Source organism: Tiliqua scincoides, chromosome 3 (genome assembly GCF_035046505.1).
Source record: "Tiliqua scincoides isolate rTilSci1 chromosome 3, rTilSci1.hap2, whole genome shotgun sequence".
Lineage (NCBI taxonomy): Eukaryota > Metazoa > Chordata > Lepidosauria > Squamata > Scincidae > Tiliqua > Tiliqua scincoides.
The window spans coordinates 152,250,757-152,273,657 of NC_089823.1; the positions used below are offsets into that span (position 1 = coordinate 152,250,757).

Genomic DNA, 22,901 nt, shown 5'->3' on the forward strand with positions numbered 1-22,901 from the left:
TGTGTTCATTAGAGTTTATTCTCAAACATACAAAGGAGTGCAATGTAAATGTGTTCTAAAGGCAACTGTTTACATGGAGAAAAGGTAGGTTCAAGCTGAAACAGAAAGAATATAAACATGCCAAGAAACGCAGCCTCTCCCCTCCTCCAAACACACATACTCATGCATACTGAATGAAGATGTCAACAGGTCACATAGCTTATTTACTTTAATTCAGAAAACATTTTAATCCAGTTTTACAGAATCCATACCAACTGGTCAGTTGGATAATAAAAACTAGTTAACAGCAATGAATATGGCTTCTGCTTAGATCTACTGAATATAACACAAACTTATTAAAAGGTAGTAGTGTTTATTCACATACACAGCCCTCAGTTCAGTTCTAATTAATTTATGAAAAGTATACTCTGGCATCAGTATCGCATTCCAGGCATCAGTATTGCATTCTTGTATCTTTTCTTACCAGCTCCCCATCTAGCAAGGCATAGTTTGATGCATGTTCTCCCAGCTCTTGGAGACAAAAAGATTTCTGCTTTTCACAAAAGTCACTAAGAGATGTCCAACTGAGATGTTATTGACCTGGCCCACTCCATCATTCCTGCCCAATGAAATCAAGAAGGTAAGAGATCCTGAAGGAGGAAGGGAGAAAAAGGACAGAGAATTATTCAAAAAAAGAAACCATGATTTGATCTAGCTGAAAATATTAATTCACACCTGAAATTTTGTCTGTCTTCTCTCCAGGCAAGGGACTATATTGAGAAAGTATTGCAAACATCAGCAGTACAAACAGTATATTAAGCCTGTAGGAAACCACTGCATAGGTATAATCTCGTAATGCTGGTTCACAAAGTAATTTAAAACCCACATGTTTAGAAACCTTGTGACAGATGTCATCATTGCTCCTCCCAGTTATACATAGCTACCAGTAGATCAACACTTTCTGGAAGATACAGATTTACAAGTGTACTTAACCTGCTAAACTCCAACAGATCTTGCACAAATTTATTTTGAAGAGCTATTATGAGCACATAACAATCATTAATTGTTAAAAGGAAGTAGACTGGTCATATGCCATCACATATCATCTCACCTGGCGTGTAGGTTTTCAGAGGTTTTTGCATCAGGCTGTTGGCAATGTTGGTTGCCACAACTTTTGCATGAAGTGCAGCATGGTATGCCATCTTTGGCTCCTTCACATCAGCACAATCACCAATGGCATAAATGTTATCATATCCATTAACCTGCAGGTACTCATTAACTTTTAAGGCACCATTACTTGCCAGCTTGTCACCTGAAACAGAAAGAATGAAGTCACTACAGCAGTGGTTCCCTAACTGTGGGTCGGGACCCACTGGTGGGTCACAACCTGATTTTTAGTAGCTGAGCAGAGCCCCCAATGAAAACAAAGGTGATGGAAGGATTAGATAAGTCACTGCCTCAAGCCCTGAGGCTTTTCAAAAATCAGACAGCTGCTAATTGCCCTGTAAGAGCTCCTGCAGTTTGCAAGCATGTGTAAATATAGGGAGATAAAACATTGGAGCATCTTTTTTCTGGTTATTACTACAAGTAAATAAAAATATTTCTAGATTTTTTTCAAGTCTTTTAAACCTTATAAACCTAGCTGGGTTGCAATTCTTATAAACTCTTGTGAACCTAGACGGGTCCTGATAGAGTGCATTTTTAAAAGTGGGTCCTGTTACTAAAAGTTTGGGAACCACTGCACTACAGAATTCAAGTAATAGTAACACTGTAAGAATGCTGAGGTGTGGTCAATTGTGGATTATAGCTAGGAGGCGTTTTAAACATTTTTTCATATATTTCATATTTATCGAGGAAATGTGCAAAAAAAACCAAAACTGTGTCATGTGTTTTTATTCCAAGAGTGCATTTTTATAAATTATAATTATAACACCTTTAAAAGTGTACTAGGCAGGTGATATAGTGTCAGCAGGTACAGCCGCAGTCATTACCTATGCACTCCCCCCCCCCCGAGTCTAACCCAACCAGCCTACAGTGACAAATAAATGTAGAGGTGTTAGAAAATGGTTTTGTTTTTTCTCAGGTTTCAGGGGGTTTTTTGTTTGTCTTTCTTACACAAATGAGAAGTGCAGAAAGAGGTGCTGTGTTTTTATTTCATTATTACCGAAAAACCACACCTCTAATTATAGCCCTTTATGTTCAATTTGTCAAATGAAACATCCATCAACTATTTCTGCCTCTGTCAAAAGCCAAAACGAAGGTATGACAGAACAGACCAAATTTCCAGTTTCCAACAGGGTCCCTGTACATTCACTTTACATTTTCAAAACTACAGAATTAGCAGAGGCTGAGGTTACTACTCTTACTTCTCACCAAGCACTGCTAATGAAAGTAACTAGAAAAAACAAATAATGTTCTACTTTATCAAGATTAGCTCTTCTAACATCTGAAATGGAAAGTGGATTAAAAGCATCTGAGGTTTTAACTGGATCAACCTTGAAAATAAACTCACAGAAATTGCAGAACACCCCCAATTTTATATACAGTCAGTTCTCTTTATATGCGAATTCCCTATGTGCAAATTTGCTTATCTGTGAGGGACAGAATTGCCACGCATCTCTCATTATACACAAATACTGTTCCAGTGTCACATCAAACGGGTATCGGTATTGGCCTGTGAAGAATCATCAGACACAGTTGTGTCAGCTTCCAGACTTGCCCCTCCATTTTAGGCACCATCTTGGAAGCTCTAGCTGAACCTTCACAACCCTGGTGATGATCAGAAGGCAATGATGAGAGGTCTCTGAAAGGCTACCCGGGGGCTACTTTGGGGCTGGGGCAAGCCAAGAGAAGGAGCCAAGAGAAAGGGGGAAGAGGAGAAGTGAAGCAAGCCCCTCCCCACCAACAACCTCTGAGGTGTTGCTGGGCCAGCAACCTTCAATGAATAGAGGGATATCCAGCATAGGGAAGGAAGCACAAGATGTTGGGAGATGTAGATGAGCCCTCACTATCACCCAGCCCCATAGACTTCAAAGTAAGATTCAGGTCCATAAAGTTCATAGAGTGTAAGGTGAAGAGGGTCCCCTGGAACCTAACCCCATTTTTCCCCATAGGCTTAGTGATTCGTTATCTGCTAACTTGGTATCCGTGAAGTTTTCCAGGAACCTAACTCTAGTGGATAACAAGAACCAACTGTACTGGCCAACTTATTACCCATGGGTAACCAGGTCAGTCATTTGTGGCACACTGATAGTCTCAAAGAATGAACCAGTGTTTCTAACTTAAACCAAAAGTACTGATTCTGTGTGACCAGAAACACTAACTGGTCACCATTTACAGGACTGGTCTAATGTTCAGTCCATAGATGGACACATTAAAATAAACGTTCCGTTGTTGTTGAGCGCCCTCTTTTTTCTGAAAACTGTGTCAGACTGGATGCAAGACAAAAGTGCTCTGGACCAGGACTGTTGGCTCACTGGTACAAATACAGCCTATTTTGGATGGAATTCCTCTCCCCTTGAAGACTTAAGGTTGCAGTTTGGGAGCCCTCCTGGATTTCCAGGTACCAGATGTGGCCAGGAGTGCTTGAATGGACAGGCATGACCACACTCATGTGCCTTGGTTCCATCACAGAGCATTATAATGCACTCAGTGTGGATAGCCTATGAAAACTATCCAGAAACAGCAACTGCTAGTCAGCAGATGAGGCTGGAGGTTGGGGGGGGGAGTGTTTGGAAGGTTACTCCGGTCCTACATCCGGAGGCAACATGCTTGCCTATTTCCAAGCATGATTCAAAATATTGATTACCCACTGTTAAAGCCCTAAACAGCTTGGAATCAGCTTAATCAAGGTAAGCTCCACTAATATATGCTTGCCCATCCACTATCAGCTTGTCTTCTTGTATATTTAACCCTCACCTGAGCTGCAGCTGGTGGCAACACCTTAGAGAGCACTCTTACTTGTGGCACCCAATTTTTGGGACTCCCTACTAGAGTTGTAGAAATTATGCTTGTTTTCTCAAGCTGGAAGAGAGGAGAGGGTGAGAAGTAGCTTACTGAATGCATTTCTGTATGCTGATGAATTAATCTTTATTCCAGTGCAGACAACCACCATGTCAGTGATGACTTCTGTGCCTTTATCCGTCTTCACTACCATATTCTCCTTGAATTTGTTCAAAGTCAATGTAGGCAGGTTGATGACTCTCTCACCTGTTTCAAACAGCCATAACAAAAAACCGAATACAAATGAACCTTTAAAAACAATGTTACTATCACTTAATACTTTAAAGGTACTATTCCAAAGAGGCTTGCTAAGTTAATTATTTAAACAGAGTCCACTTTAAAAGCAATTGGTAATTGAGGCCTCAATCCTATCATCCTCTGTACAACAGTGGGACAGCAACCTGCTATCATAAAGAAACCTCAGACAAAGCCAGCAGCCATTTTCAAGCCACCACCACAAAGCAGCAGCAGCACTCCACAACCTCCACAACCAGCAACCTGCCCCAGTGCAGGTAAGCCAGCATTGAGGGGGAGGGGGAGTTCATAGACAGGGAGGAGGAGTAACATGGCATGTTAGGGAGGAACCTAGGTACTTGGTTCACCCCCAGCAGTGTCTTTTCTAGTGGCTGCCTGCTGGTGTTCTTTTGCATCTTTTTAGTTTGTGAGCCCTTTTGGGACAGGGAGCCATTAGTTTTTTATTTTTTTCTCTGTAAACCGCTTTTGTGAACTTTTAGTTGAAAAGCGGTATATAAATACTGTTAATAATATAATAATAATAATAATAATAATACTTGTCAGGGAAGTGAGGGGGTGGATCCAGCGGTACTTACCCCACCCAGATCTAATCCCACTTTTCAAAATCTCCCTGCCCCTTCTGTCTCCTTGGACATACACTACCAAAATGGCCAACGTACATCCAAGGAGACCCACAGATGGCCTGAAGGCTTACACAGAGCCATTAGTTACTATTTTTCTCTGTAAACTGCTTTGTGAACTTTTTGTTGAAAAGCGGTATATAAATACTGTTAATAATAATCCTATCCAACTTTCCTGCGCTGATGCAGCCATGCCAACAGGGAGTGTGCTGCATCTTACAGTGGGAGGGCAGTCACAAAGGCCTCCTCAGGTAAGGGAACATTTGTTCCCTTACCTAGGAGCTGCATGGTGGCTGCATCACAGCTGGAAAGTTGGTTAGGACTGGGCCCCTAGCCTGAAGCAACCCTTCACTGGTCTGGAAATGTCTATAGAGGAATGTGCCCTGGAAAAAGTCATCTTCAAGCTCTCTTGGTCAGAACAGAACTCAAGATTCCTTTCAGAAATACTGCATGAATGTAACAAAACCAGCTATGTACCTACTTAACAAGAGATGGACTCCCATTCGTAGAAGAGTCTCCTTCACCTCCTGCCGGACACATGGAAGGAGTTCTACATCAGCCAATGCAATTTTTGAGTGAATGAGTGTAACCTGAAGGCACAAACAAATGTCAGAGAGAGAGAGAGAGAGAGAGAGAGAGAGAGAGAACGAACATCTTGTATTTATTGCAAAGTAGAAAGACCATGTAGCTCTGGAGATTACAAATCATTGAACTTTCAGATCAGTAGCATTGCAAGGAGGTGCAGACTGCACTGAGTGACACAGTCAGGGGGTGCATGACACCACTACTAGCCAAAATTTTGAAGTCTTAGTATTTTTTAATACTACTATATCATATTATATGTCATACGATGCAAAATTCCAGGCAGAATGCAATGAAACAAACCCCATTTGAATATTTGTATTCTATCAAAGGTGATGGACAAACAACCAGAAAATGAAATCACAACAGCCTTAAGAAAATCCACTTTTTATTACATAACTCAAGACTGAACAGTGAGACTGATTGTTCCGAGAGCCACTGAGGTGTTATGACACAGCAGGAAACCAATTAGGTGTTAGCACAAGCCAGCTCTCATTTCCATACAACAGAGTCAATACTAGAATTCTTATTCAGGTGTGTGAGTGTCATCAGGTTGGCCACTGTTTTTTTGTTCGATACTGATTTGTTGGGTCACCTGTACTGTTATAGATTAAAATAAATAAATGGGGGTTGCACCAACCCTAGCAATGCCACTGAATTTAAGTTGTGCATGAGATATTGTAATTTACTCTGTATGGTCTGGTATAGGAGGGGATCTATCATGAGGGTGATGCAATGAGCTCTCGCACAGGGTGATACAATCCCTAGTAACATCTGTTTCAGATTCATGTTTACTGCATTGGCATAATCATTAAACAACTGTGATTGGCAGTGACCACACCTCACAGTGAAAAGAGTGCAATTCTCTGAAGACTATATTAAGAGGTCTTCCAGGGGTGAAAAAAAATGAAACCTTAGGATGGAGATGCAGTATTCAAAATTCTGTAGGTCAAAATTGCCTATAGATACAGAGAGTTCCCAGGTTTCTATTCTGCATGGTTTTATGAAAGAAAATTACAAACAAAACTACAAAATGACCTTATGAGAGAGCTGCACAATTTTATTTTGTAATTTCTTTACAATGTTGAAAAGCTATAAAGAACCTCCTCTGAAGTTCATGCATCACAAACCTTTTCTGTTTACAACTCCTCCTCACCAGTGCATTAGGAACTTTGCCTTAAGATAATCCCATTCATGGTGTTCTAATTAAAACAAGGTCAATTTTAACTTGTCTCTCACTCAACAAGATTTTTAAAAAATGGAATTAGGCAAACTTGTAGCACTCAGCACACACTTAAAAGAAATTGATAAAGAACAAACTGAGAAAGAAAAAACTGAGAAAGGACAAACAGCCTCTAGCTTCTGAAGACATTTACTTTTTAGAAATGGATAATTAAAAGGAGAGAGGGCAGTGAAGAGGATGTAGATACACGGTTTTAACTACATTGAAAACAAAGAGCCCAATCCTAGGCATGTCTACTCAGATGTAATTTCCATTATAGTCCTTGGGGCTTACTTCTTTGTAGGATTGTAGCAAGATTACAACTCACCCCCAAAGTAGATGGGGGCTGCTCCCACATATACTCCCCAACATGCAGATGCCACCCCTATTCCCCCCAGGCAAGACGGAGGGATGCAGGCTGGGCATTTGGACCCCCCACCCACCCAAGAGCAGGCTGGGCTCCCTCTTTCCCAAGCAGAGGAAAGCGCTGAGCTGCTCTCTCTAGGTCAGGCTTCCCTCCCAGTTTGAAGCTTGCCAGGATTGAGCCCTGTGCTGATGACATGCAGCACCTCTGAGCTGCCCAGCCAGCCTTCTCTCCCACTTCTCCCCACCTCACACTGCCCCACCCACCTCCTTCTCAGCCTTGCAAAAGCAGCAAGTCAGGAGGCAGCACCTGCAGCTGACCTGAGCAGCTGCTGTCACCTCTCTCCCCAGATGCCTGTCAACGCCCCTGGAGGCTAGCCATGCCTCACTAGGGAGGTGGGATGCACAGATTGCATTAAAGTAATACATTTGTAGAGAAGATATATCCTAGAAACATAATCTCCTTCCTTTGAGAGTCTAGGTACTCACACATTGTAATCCTTACCTGCTCTGACCCTGGGAAGCAATGATGAATTTAAGCTACCAGAACACTGAAGCAATTGGAAATGAACTGTGGGGTAATTTGTGCCTTGTACCTCTTTGGTGGGATACTCTGTCTTAACCTCTGCAGCCATCTCGACACCAGCAGAACCACCACCCACGATTACTATGCGAGAAGCTTTCTGAACCTTTCAAAGGGCAAAAGAAGAAACAAGAGGAGATCACGAGAGTACATTACTGTGATTTATTACTCTTAATATTTACAGTCACCCCTTGTCTTACAATACATTACAATGCAATGCATTCCGGGATGAGCCTTGGAGAAGAAAGGAACCTTCGTGAAAACCAGAAGTGGTTTTTTTCAGGGCTGAAGACAGCTCCGAAGGCTGGGAAACAGCATGGTTTGGTTGTGAAATGATAGGAGCCCCAATTTTGGTTCTTTTGATTCCCCCAGTTGCTATTTTGCCACAAAGCTCTAGGGCCCAAATGGGGCCAATGCAGGAGTACATATACAATGCAAAAAACACAGGCAGGCAAAGAACATCTTTCTGACTGAACACAATTTCCTGTCTCACCTCCATGGCCATATCTTCATAGGTCTGAATAGCTGCTTGCCTGTCAATGACTCTGTCAAACTTCCCAGGGAAAGGGCCATCGCTCCCTGTAGCAAGGATCAGGTGAGAAAAGAAGAGTTCCTACAAGGAATACAAAAAGAGGGTGAGAAGCTTGGGTCTCACACAGCCCAATTCTATCCAGCACAGAGTAGTGGCTCCAAATGGATACTGCTGTACCCTGTGCTGGAATTGAGCAGGCTAGAGGTGTACTTAGGGTAATGGGACACTTGGCCCCTTACCCCAGGTAAATCCCCAGCCTGCTCAATGGGGCTTCGCAAGTCTACCCCAGCTATTTTGCTGGCACAGACTTGAGAAGCCGCGTTATCTGGCTTTCGAGCCTGACATAGCAGACAGGATTTGGCGGAGGAGGAATTTGCAGGCCGCAACCCTTCCTAGGCTTGTCCCTCCCCATTCCACACCCACTCCACCCAGGAACACTGTTGCAGCACGCAGCCGACACCGCAGCTTCAGAGACTCAAGGTCAGGCAAGTACTCCGGGTAAATAACGAGGCACATGGCAGTGCTCCACCACCAGTTGTCCTTTACTTGAAGATATGTACAATATTTACAGTTCAATAGGCAAAGCAAGCAACAGCACAGATAGCTCTCCTTCTCGACACTCTGATCACAATCCACACCGACTTAGCTTCCCACAGACACTTCACATACCATCTCCCACAACGCAGCTTGCACAGGCTGCAGTATATACTGGCACTGGCCAATCAGAGGCGAGCTACAGTCTGGTGATCCTATGACTCGCCATCTGGTGACATATCTGGTGACAAGGTATTGCATCAGCCACTCCCATGATGCTACACTGTATGCAGGCCAAGACATCAGGGCCTTGCTCTATCCAGCCTGTAAATTCTCTGCAGGCCTGGGGCATATATCATAACAAACACCTACCTGCTGATGCTGTTTACTCCCTGATTAGCACAAACATGCCATAAGGTACATTTGCAATACCCTGCACTGAGGCAGCCCAGGATTGGGCTGCCTGTGAATTAGCATGTACCAGATGCCATGAACTTTGTTTGGTAAGAACTAAATGTACTTACTTCACCATCACTCAACAGGACACATCGCTTTTCCAAGTCAAATCCAACCACCTTGCCTTGCCGGAAACTGTCTTTAAAGGTCGTGGAGAAGGAGATGAAGGTTTTCTTGGCAAATGCTGCAAAATTATTCATCAATCATTTAAGCAGTTAATAGCAGTTTTCTATTTAAGTTTTAGACCATTTTTTCAAGAGATCAAAGTGATTTTCAAAAATTAACAAAATCAAAACAGTATCTATAAAAACTAAAAAAATTAAAAATCAAACAATTACAGAATCAGGAAGGCCTTGCCCGTAAAAAAAGTTTTTAGCTACACTGTTACGGGAAAATCCCCTTTTTCCTTAGTTGTGATTTTATATCTGGTTATGTTACTAAAACATCATGCAGGCCACACTTCTCCCAGCACACTTTTCCAAAAACTCTGGTCAAGTCACAAGCTCATGGTTACAAAATCCACCTCCTTAGGATTCACATATTATAGGAAGAAGTCTGGCATAGTAAATCATTGTTTAAGTGTCTCCTATTCATTGTATTGTTTTAACCCAGTCTCCTACATTACTGTATTCATTGTATTGTTTAACTCAATCACTGCTTAAATACAGTATGCAAACTTGAACTGCCTTCCTGGGTTGCCCATTCAACGTATTGTTTAAGTTCCCCCAGCTAAGAAGCCAGCCATTAGACCCCATTGAATTTTGCTGATAAGGGACATCCTGATCTTTTCAATGTTTATTATTATTATTAACAGTATTTACCCTGCTGTGTGGTAGTAAGGAAGCTACCATGCAGCTCAGCACGTTTTGCAAACCCCTTTTTAAGAGAGGCTTCCCTGCCACATGTTCTCTCTCTCTGGCTCTCCCTCCAAGGACACAACACACCTGTGTTGTGTCAGAAGGTCCTCCACACAGGACTCTCCCCCCCCCCAATCCAACTGCTCTACAAGACAGGTAACTATCTGGCATCTGGAACTTTTTCCCTTCTTTCCCCCCCTTTTTCTCCCCTTCTCTCCCCATCTTTAGTTAGCAACTGGGTTTGGCAGACCAGGGACTCCTAAAATCCTTCCCTACAACCTTTCCTTTTTCTAATTTCCTCAGATGCACCAAATACTCTCCACACGCAACCACCATGAAAGCTAGGTACACTGGATTCAAGCATTAGGACCAAGAAACATACACTTATCTATGTGCATTATGTTTACCTTTGTGCTTTTGTAATAAAACTATAATCTTTTATTAAAAGTTATCTTTCTCCCAGTCTCCTCTTTAAGCTAAAGGGAATTTCTCTGCATTACGCCGTCTTGTTATCCAGCCTGCGATCCTGAGGTTCCAATAAGGGCAGTGTAATAATTCTCCCCTAAACAAAACAGCCCTTTCGGTAACAACACTCCTAAACTCTACAAGTATGGGTTTCTTTGGGAAGGGAATTCCACAATTGCAGGGTCACATGCAAAAAGGCTCTGTGTCTTTCGACTGCCAGTCAGATGTCTGTCATTGCTGGGCCAAGGCCAGGTAGGCAGATATGGGACAATGCAGCCCTTCAGGTAACTTACTCCCAGATTGTTAAGGGCTTAAGTAAGGATATTAATTAGGGGGCAAGATCTTGAATATGTGTCAGTCCTAAGTGTATCACCATAGTTTAACATTCACCAAACCTGACCTCAACTGAAAAGAATTCAGACAGCAGAGGAAGAGAAGCTTGCGTGCCCAAGCCTTCTTAGATGCCAAGTTACAGTGGATTTTAAACTATATTGAATTATTTCAGTATTTCAGGTTGTTTGGTTTTTTTAAGTGGCTGGAGATAATACTGTACAGGTAGGGCCTCTATATCCATGGATTCTGCATCCATGATTTGGTTCAACACAGGTCCAAACTTGGTCCCACCTGAGCCTGCTGGAGGCAACTGCAGCTCTCCTCCAGAGGGCTTCTGAAGCCCACAGAGACAGTGGGCAGATGCACACTACCTCTGAGGGCTTCAGAGAGCCCTCCAGAGGCGAGCAGAGCTGTGGTTGCCTCCAGAGGGCTTAAAGAGGCTAATTGCAGATTGGTTTATTCACAAAATTTGACATTTGCGGGGGGGGGGGGGTGTCTGGGAATGGATTCTACGAGGATACCGAGGCCCCACCTATACACTAAAAAGTAAAAGGGGAAAGGTTCCAATGGAACCACAAAAGCAAAAGAGCCCAAAAAGTGGTACAACACACAATACCAAAATTTTATAGAATAGTGCTGTGGTTTTCAAACTCTCCGGGAGTTTGAAACCCACAGTAAGTCTTAGCGGGGGTGGGGGGGAGGCAGCAGGGGCAGGGGGAAGGCAGCGACGCGATCTCCAGGATCGCGTCGCTCACGGGGCTGCAGGGACGGGTGCACCCTCCAGTCCCTGCAGCAGCCTTCCCTGTGTGCAGGGAGCCCTGCGCGAGTGCCTGCAGGGCGCCCCAGGTCAGGGAAAGGGAGAGTGGGGCAATCGCGCTCCGCTTCCACTTTTACGGAGGCAGAGCAGATCGCTCCACTCTCCCTTTCCCAGACCTGGGGCACCCTGCAGGCGCTTGCGCAGGGCTCCCTGCACACAGGGACGGCTGCTGCAGGGTCTGGAGGGTGCACCCCAGTCCCTGCAGCCCAGTCAGAAGGGAAAGCGGAGCGATCGTGCTCCACTTCCGGTTTTGCGGAGCGGGGCAGAATCGCTCCACTTTCCTTTCCCTGACCTGGGGAGTCCTGCCGAAGGTCACGTAGAGCTCCCCGTACCCCTGGGAGGCTACAGGAGGCTTGGGTAAGTGCACCCAAGCCCCTGCAGCCCCCCTGAGCGGCGTGATCCTGCGGATTGCCCCGCTGCCTTCCCCGTCTCCTGGCTGCCCCTGCCCCTTAAGGAGGCAGAGGCCAGGACCCACAGGCTGGGGCGTCACGACACCCCAGTTCGAATACCACTGAAATAGTGAATATACAGGTTGTCCCTTGTTATTCGCTGGAGTTCCATTGCAGAACACTTAGTGCAGTGGTTCTCACACATATAGCACCAGGACCCACTTTTAGAATGAGAATCTGTCAGGACCCACTGGAAGTGATGTCATGACCAGAAGTGACATCATCAAGTAAGAAAGTTTTTTTTAACTATCCAAGGCTGTAATCCTACCCACACTTACCCAGGAGTAAGTTCCACTGACTATCATTGTTAAAAGAATGACATTGTTAAAAGAATGACATTTAAAAATGACATCTTAAAAAACAATCTTTTATCATTGTTAAAAGAATGACATAGCAGCTTGTTAAAAGTACAGGTCTGTCACATTTCTCCAGATGCAGTCACATACCATGGTAACATTAAGTCTAATATATTAAAAATCAACTACTGAAATGAATGGGGACTCACCCGAAATTGGTTCGCAACCTACCTAGTGGGTCCCGACCCACAGTTTGAGAAACACTGCCCTAGTGGATAAAAAAAATCAGTGGATAAAAAAGTGGAAAAATATATTTAAAGACCCACTTCCAGGTTTCTTGCCCTTCCATTGCTCCTAATGGAATAAAGTTGTACCTTAACATTTGCAGGGGTTTGATTCTGGGACTCCCTGCTGAAACCATAAAATGTGTTAAACAAAAGCAGTTTAAAACAATTAAAAAGTATGTCCTTTTACCCTTATGGTTTAAAAACAACTTTTCTTACTTTTGCAGAGAGGCAGTCAGCAATTAGAAATGTAAAGTTCCCCCTGCCTTTGCCTGGCTCAGTTGAAGAATGGAATGATCACTTGCATGACTGCCTCTACAGCAGTAGAAAAGCAGTTTTAAAAACTGTGATATTAAAGGGATGCATTTTTCCCCTTCTCCAGGGATTGGCACATTCCTTCACATTTGCAGTGGCCATTCATGTTCAAATCCATGCATAAAAAATCCATGTACAACAAGGTTGGACCTGTATACATAAGCCTACACCAGTAAAACTCAAATAGATAGTAAAATGTCAAAAACAAAGTGCTACAGCCCGTAGTCTAATTATCTACTCCTATTATGTACTATGCTGGCCAGCTAAGCTCACAGATGTTGCTTGGTCCTTCTGATACTACATAGAAGCAAGAGTATATCATCTTCCAGGCTTCACCCCCAGTCCCTCCCTCAGCAATTGAGGGAGATTCTGTATCAGGGATTCTTAACTGGAGGTATGAGAACCAAATGATAGGGGTATTGGATTTGATCCCTGAACAATATAAAAAAAAAAGGTGAGATTAATCACCACTAGAGGTGGGTGAAAATGATAATAAAATCACAAAACACTGCTTTCTGCACTTTGCATTTTTGTAAAAAAAAATCTTCAAAAAAATAAACTGTTTTATTTATTATTTAAAAGGGGTGCATGGGTAATGACTGTAGCTGCATCTGCTGGTGCTATACCACCTACCTAGTACACTTTTAAAGTGATTTTAATTTAGAATTATGTTAATTTTTAATAACACTTCTTTCTGCACTTCTAACTTTGGAAAACACCAAAATTTGCCAACAAAAACAAAAACCCGCATTTTCACCCACCTCTAATTGCCACCATTATCAAAACTGATTGAGGTGTTCCATTCCAAGCTATCCATATGTGAAGTAAAATCAATCTATTGACATCTTTTGAACTCATAGTGGTACCTAATAGGACTGGTGATGACGAGGATTTTGACAGCAAAGGGGGTATGGGGGGGACACTGGGCAATTTATACAGTTTATAATTGTAAAAAGGTTAAGAGCCCCTGCTTTATACTGAGGGGTACCTTATATTACAATTGACAGAAATCAGTACACACACTCTGGTTCACCAGGGTTACATGATGTAACCAGTTATGGCTATACACTGCAGTGTTTCTCAAACTGTGGGTCAGGACCCACTAGATGGGTTGTGAGCCAATTTCAGATGGGTCCCCATTCATTTCAGTATTTTATTTTTAATATATCAGACTTGATGCAACCATGGTATGTGACTGCATTTGGGGAAATGTGACAGATCTATACTTTTAATAAGCTTATTTTCCATGCTTTGAACAATGCTAGTCAATGGGGTTTACTCCTGGGTAAGTGTGGGTAGGATTGAAGCCTAGGATTGTTAAAAAGTTTCCTGCTTGATGATGTCACTTCCAGTGGGTCCTGACAGATTCCCATTCTAAAAAGTGGATCCCCGTGCTAAACCTGTGAGAACCACTGCTATACAGTATTGTCCTTAAAGTAGGTAGTGGTCTATTTACTAAAGGGGTGGGGGTAAACACAGAACAATCCCATCAAAACAGGTTGTATTTGAAAGAGAAGAGCAGGTTTCAAAGGAATCTCTTCCAGGGCTGAACTTTGAAAATAAAAGAGTTTGGTGGGTTTCAAGCAGAAGCCAGCTGTGAATGGAGCTGATTGGACACTCTCTTCCCATATCACCCACAAAACTTCTTCCCTCTCACTCTCTGGAGCAATTTCTCACTTTTAAGAATATACACACACACACACACACTTTAAATGGTAAACATTCATGCAATATTGAGCCATCGCCACAAAGCAGTCTGACCGAAGCATGGCAAGAGTCTCTAAGGCAAACAAATGGAGGGAGAATATGAGAAATTTAAGGCTAATCAAATGAGAAATTCTTACCACTGTCCACGGAGGCGCGGAGGGCGCCCACATTGTGATGAAAAGCCTCTCTCAAGTCCACAAGCATAAAGGGGATCCCCCAATACTTCAGCAGATTGGCTGCTGCCACCCCTCCAAAACCTCCTCCAACTATGACCACGTGCACCGAGTCATCCACGGAGATCTTGGATCCCATCGCAGGAAGCACCACTTCTTCAGCAGAGGCGACTGAAAGAGAAAACGGAGGAACAAAGAATTTTATGAACGGTTCAGGTGGGGGGGGGGAACCATGATAGTTACTTTCTGCTGCCTCTACTCTGCTACATTGTGACGCTTTCTGGGTACATTACATCCACTGATGTCATGAGAAGCCTCTGAGAAGCTGAGCAGCACTTTTAGGCGTGATTCAGCCAAACTTGCCGTACCACTTACTACTAGTAGTAACTAACTACTAGTAGTTACTAACTAGTAGTCCAAGAGGCTTGTCAGCACCGTTTTCAAGCCAAACCTCAAAACTTTGCTACTAGAGGCGGCGTTAACCGCGTGGCTGCCCCTGTTCAGCTCCTGGGAGAAGAAAGGCATATGCTCCCGCATCTCTTACTCTAAGAGGGCTCGGAGGAAGGAGAGACAAAGTCTTGCTGCCAGCTTCCAGGACTGGCACGCAAAGGCTGGGCATTGCCCTCTCACTTGCCTGCACCAGCCCGTCGCGCCAGGGAGAGACCGCACAGAACAAAGGGCAGCTTCTGCTACAGACGAGCAGCCGCACCTTCAGCCCAGTCTCCTTCCACCGGGGCAATCAATCAACGCAAGGAAAAGCCGCACAGCTGATGACAACATGTTGCAAGCGTAGCCCCCGAGGCGAGATGGTTGCTGCTCTGCCATCTAGCGAGGCATCCCGAGTAGCGCAGGCTGCAAAGTAAGGGTCATCGACAAAAGAAGTTCCCGTGGGGGGTGGGGAGACAGCCGGCCAAGTGATTCTTATGGCAGTGCAATCTTACAGGCTTACTCTAAGGACACCCCCTATAGAGTCCAATGGGTCACGCTCAAGTAGGATTGCAGTGCAGTGCAGTGTAGTCTTACAGCCCAAGCCCTTTGCTCGCAAGTAACAGCCCAATCCTATGATAGCTGTTCAGAAGTAAGTCATTAGAGTCAATGGGGCTTACTTCCAGGAAAGTGTGGATATGATTGGGCTGTTCGTCTGCAATCTTCCCACACACACACACACACACCTTTTTCCTGAGAAGAAGCCCTGCTGAACACCCTGGAACTTGCCCTGCCCTGGAACTTACTTCTGAGTAGACACACCCACCTGGGATTGCAGGGCAAATCACAATAACATCAGTTGGACCTTTGTCCTCCATCAGTGTGTGAGCAGGGTGACCAGATGTCATAACCACAAAAGAGCACCAGGCACCCCAAAATGTAGCACATCCAAGAATAATGTAGGACGTGACCACATAAAAGCTAAAAGCACTCGTCTGTTGATCTCATGAGGTTAAATGCTATATTGCTTATGACATTTTAAACTACATTGTGTGTGATTTATTACATAGAATTAATGAATTACAAGAAAGCTCTGCACTGCCTGCTCACAGGGGAAAGGGGGACATTTAAGTTCTTTTCCAGGACACGAGGCTAAAAAAGAGGACATGTTCTGCAAAAAGAGGGCATCTGGTCACCCTGTGTGTGACTGCAGCCTCAATCAACCCAGCTTTTTTTCCCTGAAGACACCAGTTCAGGCGGTTTACCGCACAGGCCCTGGTGTTTAGGAGAGTCAGTAATGCTGGTTGTTCTTAATCTTGAGAGAATCTTGGAAGCGTCATGTATCTGAGAGAGAATAACCACATTTGTATTTGTGATGCCATGACAGACACAGATATTCGGCATATCTGCCCATTTCTGTCCTACAATCAGAACTGTAAACACTCAGCAGTAGAAGAGGAAAATTCTGTGTGGAGGAGGCATCCCCAAATCTATACCAATAGCTAAGTGTACATATTGAAATGTTTGCTACTGGCGCATAGCGCATTTGCACAAATCAGGAACAGCCACACAGAGCTATCCAGGGCATAGCAATGGTGACTCCAGTGCCCAACCTTAATACAGATTGCGCCTCATTATTTGCATGGGTTGTTTCAAGCACTCACGTGGATGACACAAAATACACTATAGCAAATCCATTTAAAAAACAAAGCTTTGCTCCAATCAATCAATTGGCACCCTTCAGTCTTGGAAAACTATGGTATCGCGCTCTGAAAAGTGGTTCTGGAACAGTGTCTAGTGTGGCTGAAAAGGCCAATTCGGGAGTGACAATCCCTTCCACACTGGGAGCAAGTTCAGTCTGTCCCTGGTCTGTCTCCCTGGCTATGGGCCTTCCTTCTTTGACTCTTTGCCTCAGTCTGTTGGGCAAGTGTCTCTTCAAACTGGGACAGGCCATGCTGCACAGCCTGCTTCCAGGCAGGACGCTCAGAGGCCAAGGTTTCCCATCTGTTGAGGTCCACTCAAATTCCACTCAAATGTGTCAGCAACACATTCTTCAACATGAAGCCCAAACATAGAGTCTCTTGGAGACATCCAAGATCAAAGCACTGGCACCAGCTCGACCTGATTCTCACCAGACGCTCCAGCCTTCCCAGCATCAAGATCACATGCAGCTATCAGGGTGCTGCCTGCAACACTGACCACTCCCTGGTGTGCAGCAGAGTGAAACTGCAAACAAAGCAAATGTATCACATGAAAAAGGAAGGCAGACCTTGCATTGACACCAGCAAGACCTGGGATCAGGAAAAAGTGGAGGAATTTGCACTTTTGTTCAGTTCAGCAAACTTTCAGCAAACTGCCAAGAGATGTGCTACCAAGAGATGTGCTGCAGGTCCTCCGAGCTGAGATACAGATAGCAGCTGACACAGCCTACATATTTTCTCCCATGTAGGTCAATTGCTCCACTGATTTCCACTTACGGTACTTCACAATCTTCTGTAAGAAGTGCAAAACACAGTTTGCTGACCTTTATTTTCTGACCCTATATCTTTAAGGATACCCTGAGAGCCAAAAATCAAATCAAATCATTGAAGTTTGTCCCAGCATTTGTCTTTTTGCCTGCTGCTACAAGTATCAAATTGCTACAAAAGGAACAAGAGCGGGATTAGGAGAAAAGGTGATGAACCTAATGAAGAAATGTCATCTCAACTTAAGCTCATGGGAAACAGGTGTTTCTATGTGAAGATGAACTTGAAAGTGCATGGGCATGCTTGGAGATGTTGAAGAAGTCAAGTTAAGGTACAGATCCACCCTGTTTATACACAGAATGACCCCTGCAAATGAGAAGGAATGTGCTGATCCTTGTAGAAGGGGAAAAATGCAACCCTTTAAAATCAGTTTGAAAAACTGGGCGTGCGCGGGGCAAGAGTCCTGGTCATGTTGCCAGTGCCGCCGCCGCCTTTGCAACAGTAGCAGCTGCCTTTAAAGCAAGGGAGCTGCAGATGGAACCTGCCCAAGGCACAGAAGAGGACCCAAAGCTCAGGCATGTAGAGAAGGATGTTTTGATTCCAAAAATGATGAGAGAGAAGGCCAGGGAGCTGTGTTCTGATAAAGTGCAAGCCTTTACAAAATGTTGTCAAGATACAGGTGTTGTGATGGTGGTCAAATGTCAAGAGGAAAGTGCAGCACTGAAAGAATGTCTCACTGGCTATTATACAGATCCAACATTTTATGAAGAATGCAAGGCTGAATATTTGAAGCAAAGGGAAGAGTACAGAGCAACAGGCACTCATCAGAGTCAGAAACAGCAGAGGCTTCCTCTAGCATGTAGTCAAGTTATACAAAGCTGACATTTTTTACATGACCTACATAGCCTTTCCAAATGATGGTGTAATTAAATAAAATTTAATAAAAAAAAAAATCAGTTTGAAAAACTGATCAGTCCTTTAACAACAGCCTCCTTAATGAGAGAGAGAGAGAGAGAGAGAGAGAGAGAGAGAGAGAGAGAGAGGGCAGCTGGCTGACAATCCATCAATCCTCTCTCCAGGCAACCCCTCTTTTCCCCCTGAGCAGTGAAAGAAAGGTGATCACTTTGCATTGGTGAAAGGAGGGGCTGAGTGTAGCGTTTGGAGGAGGACTGATTGATGGATTGTCTTCTTAATGACTCTTATCTTACATTGCAAAGGTGAACAAGGCTGTTTTTAAATCACTGGAGCAGGGGTGTCCAAACTTTTTGATAGGAGGGCCACATCGTCTCTCTGACACTGTGTTGGGGCCAGGAGGAAAAAAGAATTAATTTACATTTCAACTTTGCATAAATTTACATAAATGAATATATTAGAGATGGAACTTATAAGAATGACTGAAGGTCCTGCAATAGCTCAAGCTGCATCACAGATGTGATCACAGATGCATCACAGATGTGAAACAGGAAGCAGTGGAGGTAGCCCTCGTCCCACAGCTCATGCGAGATGTTGAACAGTTGGCTGTGCGCTGAGTGCAGTTGCATGAGGCCAGTGCAGGCTCCAGCAAATTTTTGGAGGGCCAGAGGCTCATTGGAGACTGTGGGCTCCCTGAGGGCCGGATTGGTAGTCCTTGAGGGCCACAAGTGGCCCCAGGGCCGGGGTTTGGGCACCCCTGCACTGGAGCAAAGAAGTTCTAGGGTTGGTTCACTGTCAAGCTCCTCCAACACAGGCAGGCACTCAATGTTGTTCAGCGCTTCTTCGATAAGTACATTTTCTGTGGAATACAGCTCAGAGTAGTGCTGCACCCAGCGTTCCATCTGCTGCACCCGGTCCTGGATGACCTCGCCTGTGGCAGACTTCAGAGGGGCAATTCTCTTCTGTGTTGGACCTAGGGCCTGCTTGAAACCATCATACATCCCCTTGATGTTGCCTGTGTCAGCTGCTATCTGTATCTGGGAACACAGTTGGAGCCAGTAGTCATTAGCACATCTCCTGGCAATCTGCTGGACTTTGCTGCGAGCAGCTCGGAGGACCTGCAGATTGTGCTCACTGGGACAAGCTTTGTATGCTGCTAGAGCTCTCCTCTTTTCCTCGATGACTGGTGTCAACTCGTCAGAGTGGGATTCAAACCAGTCTGCTGTCATGTTGGTCTTCTTGCCGAATATGGACAAGGCAGTGTTGTAAACAGAATTCTTGAAATGTTCCCATCTGTTGGATGCATTTGCATCGGCTGGGCCTGGGAGAATTTCCTCAAGCGCTCGTGCAAATTCCTCCACTTTCCCTGATCCCAGGTGTTGCTTGTGTCAATTCGAGGTCTGCCTTCCTTTTTCGTGTGATACATTTGCTTTGCTTGCAGTTTCACTCTGCTGCACACCAGGGAGTGGTCAGTGTCGCAGGCAGCACCCTGATAACTGCATGTGATCTTGATGCTGGGAAGGCTGGAGCGTCTGCTGAGAATCCCTGCCTCCTGGTTGACCCCCCCCCCCTTTAAGGGGAAAGGGACCAGGACCCTCAGGCTGGGGCGTCACAACGCCCCAGTTTGAATACCACTGAGCTACACCATATTGCAGGTGGGGGGAATCACATTCCCCAATAGTCCTAATAAATAACACCCTCCCCCCAAATAATCCCATGGCACACCTAAGGATCATTCATGGCACACCAATGTGTCACAGCACAGTGGTTGAAAATCGCTGATCTAGGTTTTCCCAGAAACCTTTTCCAGAGTCAGCTACTGGACCACTGTGGGAAACAGCGTGCTGGACTACATGGCTTTTGGTCTGATCCAGCAGGGCTTTTCTGATGTTCTAGCTCAGTGCAGTGTCTCACCAGCTGCTGGCCTCAAATCAGTGTCTCTTTCAGAACTCACTTTCCCAGGCAAGTATTGGCCACCAGCATATTTATGAGCTGAATGAGGTTTTATAGATTTTCCTGGCACACTGCCTGATGTTGAAAAGCACATTGCGAAACATAATTCATCAGGCATATCTTAGGGCAGTGGTTACCAAACCTTTTAGAGGCCCTAGACCAGTGGTTTTCAACTGCTGTGCCGCAGCACACTGGTGTAACGTGAGGCTGCCTCAGGTGTGCTGTGGGGCCAAGGAGTCAGGCAGCAGCAGGAGAAGTGGCTGCTTGCCTCACAGGGCAGCAGGAGAAAAAAGGGGCAGCCTATGAAGCCCATGAAGGGGCTTCCAAGTGACTGCTGTTGCTGATGCCTGCCGTGCGCACTGAATGGGCAGCCAGTCAGGCAGCCAGAGAAGCCTGGAAGAGGTCCCAGCGGACGGGAGTGTGGAGGGAGTGAGGGCGAGCCAGAAGGTGGAAGTAGGGACGGAGCCAGAAGCAGCTGGCTGGAAAAGGATCCTTGAGAGACCCTTTTCCTTGTCTGCAATGCCCCAAAGTGACCCTCCCTGCGTTGCCTCCACTGGCAAGGCTTTGCCGCCTAAAGGCGGTTCGTTACCCAGAGTGATACATCCCAATTTAACACTTGGAGGGAAGGTATAGCAGAAAACAGCTTGTTTATTGCTCGTACCAAAGCAAGGCAGCAAGGAGGTTAGTTGCCTCAGATCTTGCGCAAGTGTAGCTAGATGCAGCTAGCTTTTTATACTCATTTCAAAGATAGACAAGCATAGACAAAGGGTCTTGTAAAATTCCATCCCTGCTACACTTAAACACCCCTTTACCCCTTCTATTAGTTGTTGCTTTGGCAAGGTAATGCAGACCAGCTCTGTCTGGTCTTGAAGGACTAGGGCACTAGAGAGCCAGGCACTGGGTCAGGGGTGGCTCACACTTTCTTGCTAACAAGCATTTTAGGCTCACAAGCATTTTAGGACCAGAGTCAGAACTGATGTTAAAATGGCATTACTTTGGTTAGAGGTTAGTGAGAGCTCTTGGCCCACAGCATCAGCTGGGCCACAATCCTATCCACACTTACCTAGGAGTAGGCCCCATTGACTATAATGGGGTCTACTTCTGAGTAGACATACAGAGGCTTGGTCACACTCTTTCTGGAATACATGAGCAGGCAAGTGATGCTTTTCTTCTCCCTCACCTGCACACACATTCTCCCATCATAATTGCAGTTAACCCCTCTCTTACTGCCCTTCCCTTCCCCTCCCCTCCCTCTTCCCCACCTTCCAAAGTTCAGAAGGAGTTGCCTCCCATTCTCTTTCTCTCCCCCTCTCTCCCCCCACCCCAGTGAATCCTGCACTTGTTTCAGCCACATCTCCTCACAGCCCCTCACCCCACATTTCTCCAGTATGCTCAGTCTCATCTCTCTTTGCCAACAACTCCTGGCATATCAGAGCATGTCAACTGATAACAGTTTGAACAGACCTACTTCAAAACATTGTTCTTTCTTTCCAGAAACCGAATACACTTCCCTCTCCAAGCTTCTTGAAAATTTCTTTTATCGTCATGTAATGATCTAAGGCTGCAATCCTAACCACACTTTCCTGAGAGTAAGCCCCATTGAACAAAATAGGACTTACTTCTGAGTAGACCTGGTTAGGATTGTGCCCTTAGTTATATTAATTGTAACATAATAATGTAATTAAAAACTAGTAGTGTGCCTTGACAGCTTTAGTGCCTTGTCAGTGGGCCATGACCTGAAAATGTCTGCCCTAGACCCTGCTGTCTGATTTATAAATGTCAAGGGTTGTGGCTATAATGGTGGTTGGGTAACAGTGCTCCCCTCCCAATAGCTGCTTGTTTAATCCTTGATGCACATAGCCTAATCTGCCCTCTCAGTTTTGCAAACCACCAAAAATTGGGTTGTGACACACTGGAGGGTGTGTGAGTTTGAGACACACAGTTTGAGAACCACTGTCTTAGGGTGTTTTGTGATATCCTGATATTCAGAAGGCAAGACAAATAGTGTTTTGTCCTTTTTGGACTCCTTTTTGGACTCTGAAGACAGAAGGTGGATCTTGACAACATCCTGGCACATAGAATTGAGCCAGACCTGCTTCATGCTCCAGATTTGAGTGGGAGTAGTTTTGCCCACCTTTTGGAATTGTTGGCTATTAAGTTGAATAAGGTGCAAATTTGACCCCCAATGAAATTCAAGCTCTCTGAAATTGTGACTTGAGTGTTTTTTCCTTAAAAAACTCACAACACCATTCTGGGGCATACTAAAAGAGATTGACTGGATTTTTTTTCTGGAAGCGTGCTTCATCTTGCAAAGAAGGACT

At 44.7% G+C, this 22,901-nt stretch overlaps 1 protein-coding gene and 1 pseudogene across 4 annotated transcripts in view; one reads left to right on the forward strand and one right to left on the reverse strand.

Annotated features, from left to right (window-relative positions):
* Positions 1–22,901, reverse strand: part of AIFM2 (apoptosis inducing factor mitochondria associated 2) — a 38,030-nt gene continuing 15,129 nt past the window's right edge. Inside the window, exons 1-9 of one of the 4 annotated variants that reach the window (XM_066620662.1) lie at positions 15,534–15,604; positions 14,789–14,995; positions 9,197–9,312; positions 8,100–8,219; positions 7,620–7,712; positions 5,338–5,446; positions 4,036–4,188; positions 1,091–1,291; positions 1–629 (exon numbers count right to left, since the gene is read on the reverse strand). In XM_066620662.1, coding sequence (XP_066476759.1) covers positions 475–629; positions 1,091–1,291; positions 4,036–4,188; positions 5,338–5,446; positions 7,620–7,712; positions 8,100–8,219; positions 9,197–9,312; positions 14,789–14,963 — 1,122 coding nt within the window. In that variant the 5' untranslated portion in view covers positions 14,964–14,995; positions 15,534–15,604 and the 3' untranslated portion in view covers positions 1–474. The other 3 variants (XM_066620660.1, XM_066620663.1, XM_066620661.1) reach the window with 3 other exon arrangements.
* LOC136645160 (COX assembly mitochondrial protein homolog pseudogene) lies at positions 18,192–18,597 on the forward strand (annotated as a pseudogene).